The sequence below is a fragment of the Geospiza fortis genome, unplaced genomic scaffold (genome assembly GCF_000277835.1).
Source record: "Geospiza fortis unplaced genomic scaffold, GeoFor_1.0 scaffold112, whole genome shotgun sequence".
NCBI lineage: Eukaryota > Metazoa > Chordata > Aves > Passeriformes > Thraupidae > Geospiza > Geospiza fortis.
The window spans coordinates 14554063-14576770 of NW_005054298.1; the positions used below are offsets into that span (position 1 = coordinate 14554063).

General features: G+C 42.0%; 1 protein-coding gene across 1 annotated transcript in view; it reads left to right on the top strand.

The window, feature by feature from the left end:
• The window catches only part of LOC102039514 (unconventional myosin-X-like), a 75227-nt gene extending 52974 nt beyond the window's left edge, over positions 1-22253 (top strand). Inside the window, exons 25-40 of the mRNA XM_005416075.2 lie at positions 1407-1530; positions 2008-2251; positions 3068-3163; positions 4792-4885; positions 5505-5560; positions 7201-7343; positions 8678-8872; positions 10554-10711; positions 11889-12012; positions 13650-13947; positions 15184-15391; positions 16130-16266; positions 16432-16555; positions 17992-18441; positions 19222-19413; positions 19964-22253. Of these exons, the coding sequence (XP_005416132.2) occupies positions 1407-1530; positions 2008-2251; positions 3068-3163; positions 4792-4885; positions 5505-5560; positions 7201-7343; positions 8678-8872; positions 10554-10711; positions 11889-12012; positions 13650-13947; positions 15184-15391; positions 16130-16266; positions 16432-16555; positions 17992-18441; positions 19222-19413; positions 19964-20077 (2757 nt within the window). The 3' untranslated portion in view covers positions 20078-22253. The remainder of the gene's footprint in view (positions 1-1406; positions 1531-2007; positions 2252-3067; positions 3164-4791; positions 4886-5504; positions 5561-7200; positions 7344-8677; positions 8873-10553; positions 10712-11888; positions 12013-13649; positions 13948-15183; positions 15392-16129; positions 16267-16431; positions 16556-17991; positions 18442-19221; positions 19414-19963) is intronic.
• The last annotated feature ends 455 nt before the right edge of the window (positions 22254-22708 follow it).

Consider the following 22708-nt stretch of genomic DNA (forward strand, 5'->3'; position numbering starts at 1 on the left):
AGCTGGGCTGTTGGCCTCACACTTCAGCACCTCAGCTGAGATCCCACACTGGGTCTGGACCTCCTGAGTGCTCTCAGGCCAACTGCTTAATAATGCAGTGATAAATCCCCTTACAGGACAGGATATCAAAGCCCTCATAAGATTGTGACGAGTTCAGGTGTGAAGCCAATGACAGCCACAAAAATACTTCTAATAAATTATATCCCTGAGAAGAGACACTTGACCTACAAAATATCTTTTTTTTTAGGAACTCAATTTACTTCCTTCAGTATGTTTTTTCAATGACAGATTGTGACCTTTCTTAAAAAAGTTGCATGGTTGTCTTGTTTGCATTTCCCTAATATCAGCTGCCAGCCATCTGAATTTTTTATGTGATCTGCTTGAGTAAAGGTACCTTCTCTGTGGGCAGGTACTCACAGATCACTGTCAGGTAATCTTCAAATCATGAATCATTCTGTCACAGCTTAGACTGGTTTCTACCATTAAAGTGCAAATAGAAGTGAAGGGTTTTACTGGGCTCATTGGTGAGTAAGACTAATGAAAAAAACAGTTGTTACTTTGTCATAGTGTGAGCCACAGGAAGTGATAACCACAGCTGAGTCAAGATCCCATCAGTAGCTGCTGTTCCAAGACTACCTGGTCTTTGAAACTTAATGCCAAGGGAGGGAGTGAATGAGTGGGCCAGGGATGAGACAAAAGAGGGTCACAGAGAGAAGACAGAAGGGAAGTCAAAAGAAGCAACATGTGTTTGAGGAAGGAAAAGGTCTAAGGAACTGCCTTCATTAGTATTAAATTAATAAAGCAAATCAAAGGAAATTGAATTTAAGGTAAAGGAAATTATTTTGTGTGCAAAATACTTTCTTATGGCTGAGGGCCTTTATCTAGTTGGAGAACAGAGATGAGTAAATTCAGTACTATTATTTCAGTAATTTAGATTGATGTTTTTAGGGTTCAGTTATCCTGGACTAGGCTTTTTTTCTTAACCCAAAGCAAGTAATTTCATTGCTGGGGTTAAATCACTGTTCCATCTTGTCTGGCATTGTGGCCTTCCTGCCAGAAAAATCAGAAAACTTCTCCAAGATGAAAAATTCTCTCTTAATCCCATCAAACTAGATTATGCAAGGTGGGTTGTGCCTTGAAACAGGGAGTTTTGTTACTGCAGGGAGCTGGAGCTTTCTAGGCATGTCCACTGCTCTCCTTTCAGGTATGAAAATTCCATGCTTTTGCTTTAGGCATTAATGGGTAAGCTGTCAAGCCTCTGCTTTTAATGTAGTGCGTTTTTTGCAAAGGGACTATGTGTAGTTTTGCACCTTCTGATCATGTGACTTCTCTAATCCTGTTAACTCTCCTGTCCTCCTGTGACCAGGAGAAGCCAAGTTAGCCTATATCTCTTCTTTTTTCTTTAGTTTCTGGAGAGTGAGGAAGAAGTGGATGTTTACATTGATACAGATGAAGAGTTTTGTAATGGACGGATCACTATCTTCAATGGTTCAGGTCCGCCCTATTTTCACAGTTACCTCTACATGAAAGGTAAGTGGATTTTGCCAAAACCATGGATGGATGGGATCCAGGAAAGCTGCTTTCCTCTTCTGTTTGTCCAGAGTCATCATCTTTATTTGCTCTTAGTTCTCAGTTTATTCTTCCTTTTTTATTCTTCTTCTTTTATTTAAAAAATACAAATAAAGAGAGAGCTGGATGTCAGAGATATCTTTGCCACTGAGACTTCATTGTCCCTGCTTGGTATGGGCTTAAATGATTCATTCTCAGCTACGAAACTGAACTCAGAACAAAAATACTTGAGTAGTGCGTATATTTCTATATTTTGCTTTTGTTTCACTAGTTTTGTTCTGTTTTTTGAAGTTAGGCACAACTTTGTTTCTCTCCTTCAGTTCCTTTTTTTTGATGTAGAAACTGAAGTGGCAACTATTCCTGCTTGGGGGTGGGCTCAGAGTGGAAGCATGGCCCCTGTTGTGTGTCTGCTGAAGTTTTGCTGCCTCTCTTTTGCAGGAGGTCTCATGAACCCGTGGCGGCGGCGCTGGTGTGTCCTGAAGAACGAGGCCTTCATGTGGTTCCGCACCAAGCAGGAGGCCCTCAAGTCAGGCTGGCTCTACAAAAAAGGCGGAGGAATGTCAACCCTGTCACGCCGCAACTGGAAACGCCGCTGGTTTGTGCTTCGGGAGTCCAAGCTGATGTACTTTGAGAATGATAGTGAGGAGAAGCTGAAGGGGACTATTGATATCAGAAGGGCAAGGTGAGTGCAAAAAGAAATCCCTTTGATGCCTAGTATTCACTCTCTAAATCAGTGATGAAGGGTCCAGTGCTGCTGTTCATTGGCCTGTGTATCTCCCATGGTGCTTGGAGAATCAGAAACAAAGGAAGGAAAAGGCAATTACAGCATCTAGTTTTACTCTGGAGGGAGTCTGTGATTACTTGATAGTTCTTTTCCCAGTCTTGCCTTTCGTAATCCAGCAGCAGCTCTTTCCAAGCCATGGATGGAGCCAGACCAGGAGGGGCTAATTAAGTACATAGCCCATGCATTCTCTCCTACCCAGACTCCATCTGTTTTCTGGCTTCTCCAGGCATTTCACAGAGGTATTATGAAGCTCACAGCGGGATTTGAATTTGGCAGCATGTACTGTGCCTTTTCCTGAGTCCTGAATGCTCTTTCTGCTGCCATAGTCAATTCCTCAGCTCCCGCTGTAAGAAAGGACAGATTGGTCACCTATTAGCATTATGCAGACCTGTAAAGTGCCAAAAAGAATGGCACACCCGACTTGGTAAACAGATCTCTATATCAGCCTCCCTGTCATCTCTTCTTCCATTTAGTCTGTTGATGTCTTGGAAATCTATATAATGCCTTAAGCTTTGGTTTTTAACTGTACAGATATTTTTAAACATTTTGATGTGTATTGGTGGAATTTTGTATTTCTGTCAGAATTACAAGCCATCTGAACCAAGTGCTTTCCCTTCTGTGTGGTGAAGGGTATAATGTGAAAGAATCGACCATATGGAATTCAGGCCTGTGAAAGGTTTTTAGCTTTGGCTCTTGTGCTTTCTTGTGTTACAGAGAGATTGTGGATATTCATGAAAAGGAGAATGCCTTGGACATTGTGACAGAAGACCGAGTTTACCACATTGTTGCAGAGTCACCAGAAGATGCCAGGTACAGCAGGGAGTTTTGTTAGGTTTATTCATTCAGTGCAGGCCTGACCCAGCTACTCATGGGAGAGTTTTAGAAACATAATCAATTCTCTTTTACTGGAGAAAAGGGGGGATTTTTTCCAGAGTGTCATTTCGTGCTTCCTGGGATGCATCACACCTACTTTGGGGACTTGATGTTACAGCTACCAAGGTTGTGGTTCAGTCTGGCAGTCACAGGACTGCCAGCATCTCATGTGGCTGTGAGCATGTGGAATTCAAGGGTTACTTCAGCAGACACACAAACCTTAATATAAACTGGAACATCTAATAGCTGATTTATTTATTTAATGGAATCTTGAATCAAACAAAAAGTCTATTCATGTTGTCTGTAAATGATTGCGAGAGCAGCTGGGTTTTATCCAGGAGACAGAAAAAGGCTGCAGCTTATCAGAGTCTGTAGTGTCATCTGATAAAATCTTCCAAGTGCAAAGCAAACAAGTGACTCATGTCCTTCCTTCTTGGCATCCTGGCCAGACAGTGGGAATCAGTTGTTTAAGGGCAGGTTGGACAACCTGTCCTGGCTATGCAAAGGCAAGTTAAGAGGTTACTGTCCCCAGCCACTCATGTCTTCCCACTTTTACCAAGGCTTTTGCTCTCTCAACCCTGACAGTGTAGCTGTTTCTCTGATCTACTGGTTCTGTGAAGTTATTTAGGGTTTATTATTATTATTTTGGTGTAGGAGAGAAAAGGGCAAGGTGTTTGGATGAAATTTAACAGAAATAGACAGAAGAACAGCCACATGGACAAGAAAGGGCAAATGTTGGGAGCAGTGGTGGAAGGAACAGTAACTTAACCCAGAACTTCCACAGCTGCAGTAGGCATGCCCTAAGATAATACTGCAGAATTGTTAGAATGAATGTAAACCAAATGTGGCCTCTGCCTATGCCCTGTCAGTCTCTCTTCTGAGGGAGAAGAAAGCACCAGCACTCACAGTCGCAAAGGGCAGATTAGCAGATGTCCCAGAGTATCCAGTTTGAGAGTCCTCCATGAAGTATGGATGTTTGCTGATCTCACTGGAAGCTGCAGATAAGAATCTGCTTTTTCTGCAGCAGTGATTACCCTCCAGATATGTCTATAAGAGAAGCCCTTTCGCAGACAAAAAACTTCACTCCCAATTCACTTATAAACAAACCCATGATTAATTGCCAGCCACGTGACTTTCAAGTTTATTAGCAGATCAGAGAGAGACTAATCAAGAAGGCTCCCAGGCATCTCTAGGACTCTAGGCCAGGAAGATTCCCAGCTAACCCTGTTTTTACAAGTGCTGTATGCTCTTCTCAGTCTGCTGACATGGGCTCCCTGTAAAGCCACTGCCTACTTAAGAGTTCCTTGAATAACAAGTGGAAAACTGGATTTTGCAGGAGCAGCTGTCAGTGGGTTGAAGAACGTGCACAGAATTTTCATGGATAAATAAGGAGGAAGGAAGACATTGGAATCTGGTATGATCAGCCCAAGAGATATTTTGACATAGTATTCAGGAAATTGTGAATGAAGAAATTTTCCCACTGAAATCTTCCCAGGTTCCTTGATCGTGTTCTCGAGCCAGTTTCACTGCTGAAAGTTTAACTGTGATTCTGTTTTGGTTGGCAGCGGTTGGTTTAATGTTCTGAGCCGAGTGCACAGCGCTACAGCACAGCAGCTGAGGGAAATGCAGGATGAGCAGGCCAATCCAAAGAATGCTGTGGTGAGTTACTGTGCAACCAGCCTGTGGGCATGCTTGGAGCCCTCTGTGTTTAACTATTTGTGCATGTTTTTTCCAGCACGTGCAGTGCTGAACTTCTTAAGCAGTGTAAGAAACTTGGACATTGGTGATTATAAAGAAACAGCAAAGCTGGTAGCAAAGAGGGTAAGCAGTGGGGAACATCATGGTGCTTGTTGTGGGTTGCTCAGCTTGATCACAGATAGCTCTTTTCAGTTGGAGGAGAAGAGGGAGGCTGCCTCACACCGATAAAATGTCTTTGGATGGGACTAGTCTGGGTCACAGTTATTCCAGACAGAAGATAGCAGTTGGGAGAAACGGTGTATTTATGTATTTTGCCAGTACAGAGATAATAGCTAAGGTTATTTCAGACCTTAGCTATAATACCCTCTGGAAACTTGTAACTGTTTTTCCTCCAGTCCTTTGGAGCCCCTTGCATGTCTTTTGCTTTTTAAGGAGCAGTGATGACTCACTTGAGCCTTTCTCGTGTGTTCATTTCTACTCAAGCTATTGGAATTCAGATGAATGGTTTCAATTCCAATCCTATTCACAGGGCAGAACACCTGTAATCTAAAATGCAATCTGTGTCTTCTTCACTCTACAGGGAACCCTGGATGTTGGGCTTATTGACTCTGTCTGTGCCTCAGACAATCCTGATAGGTAGGTGCAACAATCTGACCATCTCTTAAATCAGAAACTCCCTACAATATTTTTGTGGGTAGGTCCAGGTTTCCTTTGGGATTTGTATTTGTTTAAACTCATACATCTGTTCTCCAGACAAATAAACATAGCTGAAATCTTTAGCTTGTTTCAACCAATGTCACTTCATAGACATGAAGTCCATGTATGTATGGTCTTCGAGTCAAAGTTTCTCCTTCAGCTCCTAAAAGTGAAAACAGTATAATCTCAATGTCAGAAAATTATAGTTTTATCTACCACTAGCGCTGAACAAATACATTCAGCAAAAGCAGCGCTTCCATTTTTTCAACAGAGTAATTCTGAGTTAATTTTGTAGATTCAGGGGAAAGAAACAGCATTGTGGAAGAATAATGGATGAATTTAGAAATTGTATTAGTCTTGATATCTTTGCAATGCGACAGAGCACAGACCTTTAGTTAGTTTCAGAGAAGAGATGATGGGACATTTCATATCCCTTTATGTTAACATTTAATTATTTCCCACATATTAACAGGTTCAGCCAGGGCAAAGATACTCACCACAGTGCTGAAGTAAAATGTTAGCTATTAAGTTATTTATCTCTGTAGTCTGGGGACAGAGCTCTGGGCTCTGACACAGGTTGTTAGGACTTTGTTTTTAGTAGTTTAGAAAATGCATTTCAGAAATGAACTAAGATTTCATTGATGAAAACATTTTAGGCAGTTCTCAGCCTGTACTCCTCATAATTAATCTGTGAACCCGTGAAAACTAGGAACAAATAGCTGAACAGTGAAAATTTGTTTCTGTGTGTGCTGATGTATGCTTTTCTGGAAAATCAATGCTTGAAGCAATGTTAAACAAATTCTGAGGAGAATGCTTATTCTCAACCAGCATTTTTATGCAGCTTATTTTGATCTTCCATAGATTTATATATTTTTCTAACTGAGCTTGATTGCACCTTTTGCTTCATACTTGCATTCTCCTTTTCAATTTCTCTATTTTCTCATAGAAATCTGATTTTGCTTTCAAAGATTTATGAGTCTATCCTCCTAGAACTGGTCATACTTCTATTTTTCTATTTTCGTGTAAAGCATCAATTCTGTACAGAATTGTGAATATTCTTTTGGTAAGATGCAGTTGCAGGAGGAGGACAAAGTCATCCAGGAGCAACACAAGAATTTTTCCTCTGTTTGTCAGGATCAGCCCATCCTTTGTAAAACCAATCTCAAACATGTTTCAGCTGATCCTACTGAGATCAGTGTTTGCTATTGCATCACTGGTGTTAATAAGTACGAGGAGAATGGCTGTACCAGCTCAGCCCAGTGGTGCAAGCACTGGTTCACTCCAATCAGAGTCCTTTGCTAATAAGCCAAGGACATTTAACAGCTGCTTATTAGCTAATTAATATTTTCTAGACTTTGGAAGTAGCTTTTGAAAGACATTTAATTTCATTTAGCTGGTCTCTGCATTCATCAGTTGACAGAGCAACTGAAGAAGAGATGATCTTAAGTATTTCTGCACTCCTCTGTAGTTTGTATTCAGAAAGTCTTTCTGTTTATGGGAAGGTAAAAAGCATGACTCTGGGTGTGCTGTGAGTTACTTATGTGGTTATGACTGATTTTAATGCTTTTGTTTTCTGGCAGACCGAATTCTTTTGTGATCATCACGGCCAATCGCGTGATTCACTGCAACAGCGACACTCCTGAGGAAATGCATCACTGGATCTCCTTGCTGCAGAAACCCAAAGGCGAATCCAAGGTGGATGGCCAGGAGTTCCTTGTGAGAGGTGAAAGGAAATACATGCAATTACATGTGAAACTCATCTTCTGCTTATAATCTGACCCAGAGACTTGATTGTTGCTAACTCAGTCTAGGGTTTAGCTGCTCCCCAAAAACTGTCATTCTCTGCCCCCCTCTACCTTCCTGCCTGCTGCTTGCCATGTCACGTGTGTGCTAGCCTTGGCTCTTATCTAATTCCCTGCCAGGTGGGGAAAGAAAAAAGCTTCATATGTTTCATTTTCTGATGATAGTTCTGGCCTATTTAAACATGTCTGGCAAATGCCACCAGGGAATAGGAAGGAGCGTGGCTGCTGATGAGGAGCAGCTGGCTTAGATGGACTAAAACATGACACTGTGGCTTTTGTTGGCAGCTCAGTTCCTTCTGACACCTGTCATGTAGAGAGGGAGGGAGAGAGGGAGGGAGATCTTTGTGGGATTGCTGCTGTCCTCAGCTAAACTAACTAACCTGGTTATGGTAGACAAAGTGAGATGAGAGAAGTTCTCTGAGGTTGAGCAAAAGCTTTGAATTACATCCTTAGTCAGAGCTTAGTTGAAGATGATGGAGCATGAGTAGGGATCACACATATATTGCAAAATATTCACCGATTTGTTTTAAATATTTTTAAATTTCCTCTATACTTTGAGTTCATCACATGGTCTTAAATGTATGAAGACACTCCTGATCCAGTCTGTGGGAAGCAAGTGGATGTACAAATTGCCTTGCATCTTCCAGAAATGTCTATGAAGAAATAAAGGTCATGTAGTAGTCATAGCAAGGCAGAAGGACAGGAAGAAAAGGGTCACCAAAATGTGGCAAAAGCCTTCCACCATAGTCTTAAAGATTTCAAGGAGATTGAATGATACAAAGGAGACTGTAAGACAACAGTTTGAGCACCTTAACTTCAAAATACTTAATTCCAAGTCAACAGTTCCTTTTATCTGGTATTGATCATTAGTCAAAGAGAAAAAGAAATGATCCTTTGCAGACTATGCTCTGCTCTTCATAATAAGATGTCTCTGTAACAGCAGAGTAGACGCAAAAGCCTATGTTCAGTAAGATCTATATATCCTTGTTTTTTCTGAGCCTCTTGGTTCAGTCTCACTGTTCCTGAACATTTTGCCTTGTGGGTGGACATTGCTTTTTACACTTCTGAGTAGAAAATTATCTTTTTGACAGCTTTAGCAATGCGGGCTGCAATTTTTTTTTTTGTGTTGAAGTATAGAATTTTCTTTCTTTTTTTTCCTTTATTTTGCAACAAATCTAAAATGACAGTGAAGTTATTTGTCCTGACTGTGGGAGCAAGAGGTGCACGTAATGGCATGTTTGTTTTTCCGTGCCAGGCTGGCTTCATAAGGAGGTTCAGAGCAGCAACAAGATGTCCTCTCTGAAGATGAAGAAGCGCTGGTTTGTCCTGACCAACACTGCCCTCGACTACTACAAGTCCTCGGAGCGCACGGCGGCCAAGCTGGGGACGCTCGTGCTCAACAGCCTCTGCTCCGTGGTGCAGCCCGATGAGAGGGTCTTCAAAGACACAGGTGAGAGGGAGAAGGTGGTAAAGGGCAGGCTCCAGGTGTGCAGCTCCTGAAGAGGGGATGGTGCAGGACTGTAGGGGTGTGGCATGTTGAGAAGGCAGTCTGGATGTCACCTGAGGCTTTGTGTGTGGCTGCGAATGTCTCTGCCCATGGACACTGTAAGATTTGCAAAGTGTGCAAGTGCCTCACACCTGACACAGGTACACAGTGCTGATGTTTCTCACTGAGTAGAGCCACTGCTTATCTCAGCATTCCCCAGGCAAGGTAACAGGTGTGAGTTCCTGTAGTTGACAGTAATTATTAGTACATCTCCAGAACTGTGACTTTGTAACATGATCTACGTTTGTCTCTGGGGTCGGTGTTAACCTGTTAAAAGCAGCCATCCCACACCCTGTTAGGGATGTACAGTGTGTGTGTTATGGTACCACTCAATTTAATAGAAACAAAAGATAGCAAAGGCCTGTGTTTGCTTTCTGTGCAACATGACAGAGTTCTGGGAGGGCAGGATCTGGCATGATCCTCCATTGCTTGCCTTAGGAGTTGGAAGGGAACCCAGGTTATGGGATAAAGGGTGAATCCTTTATACAAAGATTGTGAACCTTAGAAAAAGACTTGACATACTGGACATTTGAATACTGGAGTTGTGTGGGATACCTTTTAAAAGGGCTTGAAGCTGGAAGTATTTAGTAATGGGAGATGAGAGGAAATTTATTCTGCTCATTCACAAGAAAGTGTCCGCATTTTTGGTATAAACAGATGTCTAGAGCTGCCTTTAGCAGATAGAATTGCCATCACCTTGACACATTCTCTCAGGTTGTCAAACATATTTTTAAAAGTTCTGAGAGTTGATTTGGCAATCTGACTAGGTGCTGTGTGTAGAGTGGTCATTTTCCAAGTGATTAACAGGACGATGTAGTCCAAATGCTGTCTGTGAAAGTGAGCTGCCTGGTTGGCAGGCAGGTAGTCAGGTTACGCTGCAAGATACTTCCATCTTGGAAAGCTGTCTTTGTACCAGAATCTGGACTGGGACTTGCCTATTCATAAATCTGTTTTGGCAATGTGGTTGTTAATGTCTGCCTAGTGGATTTTAACCAGACACACTGCATATTGCTATGAAAGCAGCAGGGGTTTTACATCAGCCACAAGCTACAGGCAAAAAGAGAATCAGTGATCTCTTAATAATCAAGTCCAACCATTAGCCTAACATTGTCAAGTCCACCACTAAGCCTGTACCTAAGTGTCACATCTACACATTTTTTAATGCCTCCAGGGTGGTGATTCAACCAATTCCTTGGAGAGTCTGTTGGCAGTCCTTTCTTCTTGTCCTATTACTTGTTACCTGGGAGAAGGGACAGACCCCCAGCTGGTTACATCCTCCTTTCAGGTAGTTTAGATAGTAGTAAGGTCCCCCTTGAGCCTTATTTTCTCCAAGCTGAACACCCCCAGCTCCCTCAGCCACAAGTCCTCACAGGACTTGTGCTCCAGACGCTTGTCCAGCTCCATTGCTCTCCTTGAGAGCAGATCTGCTCCATAGCCTTCCTCAGTATCAAGGTTGACCCAACAGACCTGTGGTTCCCCAGATTCTCTTTCTGGCCCTTCTTGTAGGTGAATGTCACATTTGCTGATCTCTAGTCAGCTTCATAATAGGGAAGCCAGTTTCACCTTCCAGCTTTGTTTCTGGCAGGCTACTGGAACATCATCGTGCACGGGCGGAAGCACTCCTACAGGCTGTACACCAAGCTGCTGAATGAAGCCATGCGCTGGGCCTCTGCCATCCAGGGGGTCATCGACAGCAAAGTGCCCATAGAAACACCCACACAGCAGCTCATTCGTGACATCAGGGTAGGTGGCAGCCTGCTAGTCCCCACGTGACTTGGGAGCAGCCAGATCACCACTGGTCTAACCCAGTCATTGCTGAGAATGTGGCAAAAAATGGGGTTACTGTCTTAAGGGGAAAATGAAAAAGGGTAAAAAAATAAATTCACACAATTGTGCAACAAAAAAACCATCAAATATTACATGAATTTATTTTGCTAGCTGATCTGCATAAGTCTAGACTACGACTCTGTGCAATTAAAAATTCCATGCAGGATTACACCGTCAAGTGTTTGTAAATCTCTGCTCCATCCTTTCCACTCTTAAGCATATCTCAGACACAAATACAAAAAATTCCATTTCTACCATCCTTTGATGTACCCTGAAGTTGTCTTCATACCTTAGGCTTGCATGGTTAAATATCAGAGTAAAGGGTGGAAAGATAATATCGTTCAAAATAGCAGAAATTGTACCACAGGAGTAATTTTTGAGAATAAACTTGCCAGAAACTTTGGCAGATAAACCTAGAATCATTTAAGAGGACACACCAAACCAAATTTCAGAAGAAATGTGTTTGTGATGAACTCTTAACTATATGCAATTAGATAGTTTGTATTTAGGAAGAAAGAGCTGGGAGTGATTGTAGAAAATGTTGGAAAACTTCAGCTCGGGGTTCAAGGACAAAAGGAACAAAATATATTATTAGGAAGTAGTCTAGGACAAAATGCAGAAGAATGTGATCCAGTGTGTATGGTGGTGACAGGCCCAGATTTTGAACACCATGGAGCATTTTGGTTGTTCATTCTGTAAACACGTATAGCACAACCAGACAGGTTGAGAACAGGCTCATTATTACACACTGAAAATGGTTGTGGTCAGAAAGTCCATTAACCATGTCCTGTTGAAAGCCTGAAGGACATAGGAGAGAGGGATCATGCCACATGTATTATGCAAGCCATGCTTGAAGGCAAGATTCTGTGCTTGGTGACTTGTGGGATGATGTAGCATGGCTATTCTTGTGTTTAATTTTCAGAAATAATGTGCAGGGTAATTTCTAGATACAGATTATGCTTTGATCGCTTAGTCCCCCTAGGCACCTCCAGAAATTTAGAAAAGGTGGTTGAGCTTGAACCTAAATGTGTAAGGCCATCCTACAAAGGACTGTGTCTATTTGAGGATAATGATTTTTTGCTTTCTTTTCCAGGAAAACAGCACAAACTTTGAAGTAGTGGAACAGACGTATAGGAGGAACCCAATCTTGAGATACACCCAGCACCCCTTGCATTCCCCCCTGCTCCCATTACCCTATGGAGATGTCAGTGTCAACTGTAAGTATTTTACCCAAGTGACAGAATTCACTCACATTTTGAGGGTCACTGAGGAGCCTGAACACCACAAAATGGGCATGTAAGCTCTCTCTGTGCAGGTGAAGTGTCCTTGGAGCAGTGTGGCCCACAGGGTTCAGGGAGGGAGCAGGCCCTTTCTCTTCCTTTCTTCTCTGGACTGTGTTCATTTTCACTGCCTCTTATCATGGGAACACTGAATCTTAGGGTAAATGGGGGCAGATAGTTTTATCATCCATCCAGGGGACATGCAGCCTGTCATCCTTTAGCCACAGCTGGGTTGCAAGTGGCTCCAGTGGAAATACTACAACAGGATTACATCTTGCAGCTGGCAGTGGGGTAGTTTTTCTACGGAAGTTTTCTTACAGTTCTTACAGTTTTCTGATGTAAAACCAGACTAAATGACCCCTTTTTTCAAAAGTGTCAGAAACATGAAAGAGCTAGAGTATGGGCCACCAGAAACCAAAGTGATTTGTTGATGATTACAGGCTGTTTGACATACTAAAACTTAAAACTGGTGAAGAACTCTAGAAGAATGTCTTACGTGAAGTGACTGAGCCACAGAATCTTTTAAGAAATTAATTTCAATCAAAGCAATGTATTTGGGAAAAACAGTCTGCCACACAGGTAGTGATCTAGCTGTGCTTATGAAAGTGAGCATCAATTTACATAGCTTCTGAAAATGTCAACTCTAGTGAGTACAGAAACAAAACAGCTAATGTAAGATTTTGAAAGCTTAGAAAAGGAAAAATAAAGTCTTTGTGCAGCTGTATATGTATCATGCACCTGCATCGTGAGTACAGGAGACAGTTTTGCCTTCTACATCTCATCAAAGATAGAGGACGTGTAAAAACCTACCCAAAGATGATCAAAGGTACAGAAGAACTTGCCTACAATTCTGTGACTAAATAGAGAGCAGGTTTCTTCAGCCTCAAAATGAAGTTTTTAGGGTCAGAAGAATGTCATGGAGAAAGTGAAAGGATATTAGGTCTGTCACAATACAAGAATCCAATTACATGGCAGATTAAAAGCACAGAAAAAGAAATTCTGAAATACAGGAAAAATACAGAGCAAACACTTACATTGTGGAACTTTCTTTTTAGAGCTGTGTCTTTGTATTGTACAGTTAATACATGGCCACTGGGGAAGCAGTGGCTGTACAGGAGATTCAGAAGGACCTAAAGCCCCAGAGATGTGCACAGGAGGATGCAAGCCTGCATCGGAATGGTCTCACACGTGTCTGAGCAGTTCAAAAAGCGGACATTTAGGTGCTCAAAAAACTCAGGTTTTGGTCTAAGCATTTTAAATCTAAACAATAGGTACAAGATGCATTTGTGGTAGAGCAATTTGCCTAAGGTCTGTATTGGCCCAGGGGTCAAAGCAGAAATGGATTGGAATTGGTGACAAATCAGATGTTGGCAAATACAAATTAAAACTACATTTGAACATTTGGAGAGGAAGCATTGATGAACTTAAAGTATAAATTTAAAGTTCAGGATTTGTGCTAGTGCTCAGGTTGCTGTTCTTCCATGACAGAGGAGTACAGTTGACTGAAGTACTGCTGGGCCAGTAGAAAATGAGGGAGATGCTCACGTCTTGTCATCTTTGTGATTGTTCCCCAGTGCAACAAGAGAAGGGTTACAGCAGCTTACAGGATGAAGCAGTGAAGATCTTTAACTCCCTTCAGGAAATCGAGACAGTGTCTGACCCCATACCCATTATCCAAGGCATCCTGCAGACCTGCCATGATTTAAAGCCCCTCCGTGATGAAGTGTACTGTCAGCTCATCAAGCAAACCAACCACATGCCCCATCCCAACAGTGCTGGCAACCTGCACCACTGGCAGCTGATGACCTGTATGAGCTGCACTTTCCTGCCCAGCAGAGGGATCCTTCGCTACCTCAAGTTCCACCTCCGGAGGTGAATGTGTCTTTCATTTGCACGTGTTTCCTTTTGCTCTGCTGATCTTCCACTGCTTGTTGTAGTTACCTGTCTCACCCTCTTGCTGTGCAAACATCTTCCTGGTGGTGTTCCAGCCGCCTACCTTCGCCCAGTTCTTACCACCAGCTTTTCTGTGCGTTTAGATTCCCCCCCTTGCCACCCATTTGTTGTGTAAGTTACCAAACAATACCATGAGACTGTGTTGCAGTGGATTTACAGCTGATGACCTGCTGCTTACTAATGTATATATAAACATTATCAAGCTGCAGGTAAGGTGGGGTCTGTACTTTCATGCTGATGGAAATCTGTCCTACCTTGCAGCTGGCACAGGAAAAAAGCATACTATGAAGTAGGAGAGATACTGTAAATCCAATTTGTAATTTTTCAAGATTTCTTTAACTAAGCACATAATGCTTGCAATTAGTATTTTTAATCTGATTTAACCTCCCATTTTCATGATATAAATAATTTGCTTTTCTTCCCAAGTCATCTTCAGCATCTAATGCAGCTTTACAAGGCAGTCTGCACTGGGCCTGATCTGCAGCTGTGTAACTTTGCTCCATTCCTAATGATGAGAAAGAGCAATAAAATGTATTTGATTTCTTCCAAGCTAGGAAAGAGTGAGATGAGTTTTATGTCACCAAATAGCTACATCCATGGCCTGGGTCTAAGAGATGCAGATACTCCATGGAGCCATTTCATTGTCTTATCACTAGAGTTGCAAATAATGTTATACTTAGACCTGCTGGTCTTGGAGGGAAGAGAAGAGTGTACAGGCATCTGCTTTCTATCCTCTTAATTCTCAAACATACTGTAGAAGTGGCTCAAACACAGCCAGCAAATAAAAAAAAAACAAAGCAAACAACCAAAAGAATTAAGAATAAATTAAAAAACTTTACATTTCATTTCACAGTTTTTTTTCTCAGTTTTGTAAATTGAGATTGTCCATCCTGCTGTCTTTAGCTGTCACTAAACTCCTGAAACTTTGAACTGCTTATTTCATACATTGCTGAGAAATGTCACTGAAGTGCCTTTCAAATTACTACTAAAAGCAGATTGTATTGTTTAGGAAATAAGCTGATTTTTGTGTGGTTGCATTTAACATCAGCATCTCTCCCAAACTCTTTACTTGCAGTAGTCTCATTTCTAGGGTAACGTGTTCACTATGTAATGGGATTTTTTTTGCCTTTTTTTTTTGCTTCTCTTTACAATTAGGGTAAAAGATCTCTTTCCAGACTCAGAAATAGATAGGTATGCACAGTTCATAAGTGATTCCCTGAAGAGAACGAAGACAAGGGAGTTTGTTCCCTCCCAGGAAGAAATACAGGCTCTTCTTACCCGTGAGGAAATGACCACGACAGTGTATTGCCATGGTGGTGGCTCCTGCAAAATAACCATCAACTCCCACACCAGCGCTGGGGAGGTAATGCATCAGTAGGATTAACCAGATGTGAGCACATCTGTGTCTGGAGAGTGGGTCTGTTGAAGGGACACCTTTTCCCCTTTATTTCCAGTTTCTCTTTTTTTTTTATTACAACTCTTTTGTACATCTTTAGGCAAATTTCAGCTTATTCTGAAAGGCCAGTGCCCAGGTTGTCGAGTATCACTTGGAAACTGTATTGCAAAATCTAAACGCTTCTGGTTTCTGCCCTCTGTCTGAAACCTGCTAAACACAGTTTTCTGGACAAGGAGAGATTCCAGTTCATAATGGAACCTGTCTGAGAGGGTTATTTCACCAGTAACTTAATCATTAGCAGGTCAGAAGCAGGATTCCAGGTTGCAGTAGTCATGTCTATGAAAACATTAGTGCTAAACAGAGCAGAAAGTGGAATTGTTACTAGAGGAACTGAGAATGTCACCCTGACATCTGAATCCATTATGTGCCTATATCTTGTGCAGAATTCTAGTTCTCCCATCCTCAAAAGGGTAGGGAAGATTGGGAAGATTGAGAGAAGAAAAGCAAGGATGATCAAATACAAGTAATGACTTCATTGCAGGGAATGATCTTTTAGGGTTAAAATTCTTTAATCTGAAAACACGGTAATAAAGGGAGAAATGTGATGGAGATGTATGAAAGATAGGTGTCCTGAAGAGGTACTGATTCTTCATTGTGAAAGGGAGGGAGAGTGATGCCCAGTGTGTGATGTGTCTGATTTTGCAGGTGGTTGAGAAGCTGATCCGAGGCTTGGCGATGGAGGACAGCCGGAATATGTTTGCACTCTTTGAACACAACCAGCAGGTTGACCGTGCTGTGGAGAGTCGGGTGATCGTGGCTGATATCTTGGCCAAGTTTGAGAGGTAAAAGAATGCTTCATGAAACCTTTAATCCCTAGCTGGATGTAACACTGGATTTCAGAATTCAGAGTTACCTTCAGATTGTGATTTGCACTGTGAACATTCTGGTACCATGGTACTTCTCCTTACTGTTTTTTTTCCCTTCTCATTCTCTTGTGTATTTTACAGACTTGCTGGCTCTGAAGAAGAAGAGGAGGAAGGACAGTGGCAACTGTATTTTAAGCTTTATTGCTTCTTGGATATTGAGAATGTTCCCAAAGATGGTGTGGAATTTGCCTTCATGTTTGAGCAGGTAAGCAAACTCTGGGAGAATGATTTGGTTTCCACGGTGGCAAAAGCACACAAGAGGATACAGAAAACTGGTTTACCTTTCATTAGAAGTGGGAATTCTGGTTGTAGGAGAAGAATTTAGTGTGTTGGATTTTTGCCTGGAATCTACTAAGCAGATAGACCGTGAAATTTTCTAGGGAAGATGAGTATTAGAACAGAGGCAAGAAAAGCTAGCAAAGGCTTAGAAAAAATGAAACACTAATAATTATTTTTTTAAACTTATTTTTAATTTTAGAAGGCAGAGAAATTCAGGTAATGTTTTATGAGAATCATTAAAAGTAGCTGCTTGCAGAACATAAATGTAAAGAAAACTGGAAAATCTATCTCTCTGTCTATCTGCAAATCAGCTTGCAAGAACAGCACATCCTCGGGTGTTATCAGAACTAACTATGAAACAACTTCTGGGCAATTTCTTATGATTGACAGAGAGGCACTAGTAGAGTACTGCAAATAAAGAAAAGGAGAATGTAGTTCACAATATTTATCTGCTGAGTAGTCTGTTATTTTTTTAAGTCACTGTACTCCATAGCACAATGATACTGGCAAGATCAGAGATCACACTGGTGTGAAAGAGCCTTGCAGCTGGGATGTAAAACTAAACCAACTGGAGCACCCAGCTGTGGGATTTGTCCAATCTGTATTACTTCAATGAACACTGACCTTGCCTCAGAAAATCATAGAAAATTACTGAATCTGTGTTAATGGCAGTCAGTCATGAAGACTGAAACTCACTGATAGTCAAATGCATAGCATGCACATCACTCAGATGATGGTTCCATTCTTGAAATGAATCAACTCCCTCCTGACAAAGCTTTCAGTCTACACAGCTTTAACTGGCAGAGAGAAGTAACAGTAGGAGAGTAGGTGTTACCCAGACATTACATGGATGTGCAAAAAGCCCCATTAATAGATTTCCCAGAAAACAGGCAAAGGGAAGCAAGAAGATTGGTGGAGACATCAGGTGAAGGAGGAAGAAGTGGGAGGTGCTTTTGTGTAATGAAACTGAGGTTGAGAATCTTGACTTTATTATCTATTACTCTGGTGTTGAATGTAATCTTCACACAGGAGCTGTAGTTGGTACAGTTCAAAACCAAATTGCTTCGATTCTGGTCTCTCCCATGTGTTCCAGACCTAAAAGGTTCTCATTGTAGGACTTTCTGTACAGGATAGGAGCCCCTCAAAGATCTCTGTCCTGTTCAGGCTTGAAGAAAGGAGTGTTTCCCCCCATATCAACCACTTGCAGACTTTGACATATTTATTCCAAAGTCTGCTCTGACCTCCTGAATTATGTCTATCCCACTGGGATCAGCAGAGGTGACAGGAATCTCTACATGCACCCAGATGTGAATAACGTGTGCTTTTGCTTTCTAATGAGTTTGGGGCACTTTTTGTTTGTAGGCTCACGAAAGCCTCATAGCCGGTCATTTTCCTGGGCCAGAGGACACTCTGCAGCGTCTGGCAGCTCTGCGGCTGCAGTACCTTCATGGAGATTATTCCAAAATAAGCTGGACCCTTGATGGAATCTACCCAGTTAACAGGCTGAAATCCAAAATACTGCACTCAACAAAGAGCAGCAGCAGTACTAGTCACACTCTGGAGAGGAGACGGACCAGCTTTCTTGAAGGGACATTGAAGCGTAGCTTCAAGACAGGGTCTGTAAAGAAGCAGAAAGTGGAAGAGGAGCAGATGATGGAGATGTGGGTAAAAGAAGAGCTTTCAGCTGCTCGGGCAAGCATAGCACAAAAATGGACCAAGCTGCAGGGGCTCTCTCAGCATCAGGCCATGGTGAAATACATGTCCATTGTAAAGGAGTGGCCAGGTTATGGGTCAACCCTCTTTGATGTTGAGGTGAGTGATTAATAAACTCCTAAAACCACAGCTGAGGAGAGGTATCAGTCTGGAGAACAGATAAAGCTGTGTGTAACAAATGGGAATTTTGGGAACTGGATACATTTTGCCTTAGTAATCTCAGAGAAGGCCTGCAGTATCCCAATACCCAAGAGTTATGACACAGAGAGCAAGAGCAAGCAAGGCAGGGCATCCTGGTAAGTGAAGGGAGACAATGGCTTCCCACTTTGTTAGAATAATGGTGGAATGGGGGAGGAGAGAGGGGTTTAAGAAAGTGGTGGCTAGTGAAAGTCAAAGTCAAACGAAGCTGTGCTGTTCTTGCCAGCAAGAAGTGCAGTCCTGGTCTGCAGCAGTACAACAGAAACTGGTCAGACTGGGGCATGTACAGCACTGTGCTCAGCCTGCTACACTAGGAGGCCATAGTTCACTTCTGTCCGTTTTGCTGCTGCCAAGGTGGATCACCATGGGAAGTTGGTTGCACTCATTGCATTATCTGTTAAATAAGAAGTGGAATATTGAGTTGCTACATCACTTTAAAATCTGATGAGAGCTGTTCCCTATTACAATTATTTATTACTCAACTAGTATTTGATTCACAGCTGTGTCACGTCCGAATCTTTGCTGCAGGAGTGCCTCCAACATAGATTCTGCAAGTACACTGGTTTGTGTATTAAATGGAAATGTCCTATAAGAGCTAGAAACAGAGGGCTTTTTCTTGAATGGAAAATTATGTGATCCTCCACTGCATTTATGCAAAAGGCTGTGTTTCTCTTTCTGCAGTGCAAGGAGGGTGGATTCCCCAATGATCTCTGGCTTGGCGTCAGCACAGAGAATGTGTCTGTCTACAAACGAGGGGATCCTAAACCACTAGAAACTTTCCAGTATGAGCACATTGTTTTCTTTGGAGCACCACAGCCCAACACCTTCAAAATTACAGTGGATGAGAGAGAAATGTTCTTTGAAACCTCCCAGGTATGTGAAAGCACACAGCCACTTCAGTTAAGCTTCAAGGAATAGACAGGTTTCTGTGCAAGAGCTCTTGACTAATGGACTACACAGCCAAGGGAAAAAACATGAAGGGAGCTTAAGCCTAAAGGGCATGGGACCTCTTCTTGAATAGAGGGATGAACAAAAAAATAGGCTGGTTGGAAAGTGAAGGAAGTTGATTGGTATTCTAGTGGATCAAGTTTCCAGTTCTGGGTGCTCTTCAGTTTGCCTGATTTTTTTTTATTCCTTTCCAGTAGATGAATGGGGAGTTTCACACACTTAAGAAAAAAAAGATTTAGTAGAATGGAAGTTGCTTTTCTTTGAGCTAAAAATATTTTAAATTGTTTCTGCATCAGAGTACAAACTTGTCAAGCCTTTCTCTTCTTACTGTCATGTTCACATTTAGTATTAACATGCAAAATTGATTGTGTCATGACTTTGGAGAAGGGGAATCTCTTTCAGCAAAATGTCCTGTATGCCTCAGTGCACTGAGGTTTTCAAAGTGCTTATGCTGTATGCTGTGTTCTCTCCCCAGGTGGGTGAGATAATAAAGATCATGAAAGCATACATCAACATGATCGTGAAGAAACGCTGCAGTGTCAAATCAGCCACCAGCGTGGACAGTCATGCAAGCATCTGGACTAGGTGATACGAATGAACTGGCACTAGTTTAGTCATGGGTATCTGCAACTTGCCAGCACAAGTGTAGCAAAGATGTTTTTTAAGAATTCGACTGACTACTGTATTTAAAAGCTGAAGTGACATCTACAGTACCATAGGATTTGCACCTCTGCCCAAAGACTTTAAACAGTTACAACTGTTGTGAAATACTAATGACCCAAAACTTGTTTTCCCCTTGCTTGTTTGATGAACAATGTACCGTAAAGAAGCAAAGTCAGAAGCATCCTCCTCCTCCGTGTCCTCTCTGCTGCTTTCACTATCACCTGTCATACTGGCAGAAAAATCTACAAGGATCATTTCTGCAGGACAGGAGACAGACTTAAGCTTCCTTAAGAATTTTGAACATGCAGACATCTGGGATCATGTGATCACAGCATGGTCTGCTGAAAGAATATTTTATTTATTTTGCAAACAAATCTAAAATATAAATCACTGTGGGTTTGTTTTGGTTTTGGGTTTTTTTTTTCAGGGTATACTAACAATCTGATCTGGTCTTAAAAAGAAAAAGTCTTTGTATAATTGAAGCCAAGTGGTCCAACAGAGAGGTCAAACCCTACTTGAGGGAGCATTAAACAAAGAAACAAATAAAAACACCCAAGGTGCTTGTTTACCTTCCTATAAAAGTACAGGTACACGACTGTAAAAGTGGCACTTTCAGTTAAACTATTAAATACTCCAGTCTAGGAGAAAACCTCTGGGACTAGCATCACTGAAATAGGCCCTAAGGTCACACTGCAAGCAGTGCTTCTTGCATAAAAAATAATGACTGCTGTTCTCCTGTACAGCCCACGAGGGAAGATGGTTTTAGTAGCATTTCCAGAAGAGCTGCTCTTCACAAACTCCAGGTGTTAGATGGAGGTTGGAGACTTATGGTGAGCAGCTTGCTTGAATTAAGATTCTTCTTTCTTTAGGGGGGATTTTAGGGTGACTGGGGTCCCTGAACTTAGTTTTAAGCAAACTGTTTCCTACTGAGTGAATAGGTGCCTAGATAAATTGTTACAAGCAAGATTTTTACTTCCTCTTTACTGCAAGTAAGCAAATGCCAAATCCTGCATCCATCCCAACTTTTAACAAGAACTGCTCACATCACTCAATCCCCAGATCCCCATCCAGTCTCCTCTAGGTCCTTAGTCCTTGGCAGAACTTGAAAACAATTCTATTTTGCCAAAACAACAGCTTCTTGGAGGTTTTTATAGCTACCTGCAATTTGAAGAAGCAGAATTTTTTTTCTTCTCTATGAAAGACATAGAGTCTTCAGTCTTTTGACTTCAGAAAGTTGATTTAATTGTTTAAAACAATATTCACTATCAGTCCCATCATAAATTAGTTGCATTAACAACCAAGAAACCTGGTGGTGAGCGATTTTCCATGACCCTTGTCTAGGCTTGGGATCCCAGAATGCAAAGGCCCATGAAACTGCAGAGCTGTATGTAATGTGGGCCTTCTTCCACATTTAAAATTGGCTGTCTCCATTTCTGTAGTAGCAGCAGCTAAGGCCTGTTAGCTATGAAACAGAAATCACATAGTAAAGTAGGAGTTAGTATGCCACAGGTTCCATTCCAATTCATCATCAAATTGTGCCAATATTACTAATGCTGTGTTGCAGAGCACTAGTTTTGAGGGTGACAGTACAAGAAGAAATACTGTACATAACCCCTGTTCCTGTCTCATTTCTACTACACTGCAGCATGTGCAAACACGCCGTGCACTTGCAACACAATCAAAGAGGGTGGCCCCTGCTGTGCATCATCCCTTCAACTGGAGTTTTGCCTTAAATAGCATCACTGATGGAGCCCACAAACACCCCCTTGTTGTCACAAGGAGTTAAAAGATGACCAGGTCACAGATGGGAGAGAACAGGAATGCAGAGGCCGCCTGAGAAGCAACACTTTGTATACACTGCATACACTGGCTCGATCTCTAATGTATCAGACTAGGCTTGATTATCCATCCTAACTCTGCACTAGCTCTGTGTTCTGGCTCTTGGGTTGCTGCAGGCAGCTTGAACCCACTTGAAACGTAACTCTCACTACTATTTGTTGTAATTTTGCTCATTTCTATTATAGAATTCCTTCTTCTGTCTTTTTTAATTTGTAACTGGCTTTACAAGATGAAAGTTTAATAAATTATTGGATTGCACAGGCTGTATTCACTTACAGGCATTGTGTGCCCGTGTTAAGGGGTTTACTCAGAGCTTAACACTCGGAACATGCAAGTGAAAATCAGGCGTCACCAGCATGAGGATACAACAGCCCTTCCTCCCAGAAGCAAGTTTTGGGGGCAATAGAAAATAGTTTGATGCTAAAGTGGGGAAGGTTTGTTTCAATTTCTGCTTTTCTCTCTGGGGCTGTCACACCTTTGCTCAGTGGGAGATGTCCCACTGGTTCTGAGACAGACGAGCAAGGAATTAATTGTCTCCCAAGGCCCAATCTGTGGAATCGGCTCCATACCTTCTCTTCAGCCCCTCCGAAGTCACTAATAACAGAAAATCACTTCTGGCTCAAATAAGCTGCCAGTTTGCACTGGCACAATTCCATGGCTGAGCCATGGTACTCACCTAAGAGCTTGTGTCACTGAAATTGGGACTGGTAGCAGCTGA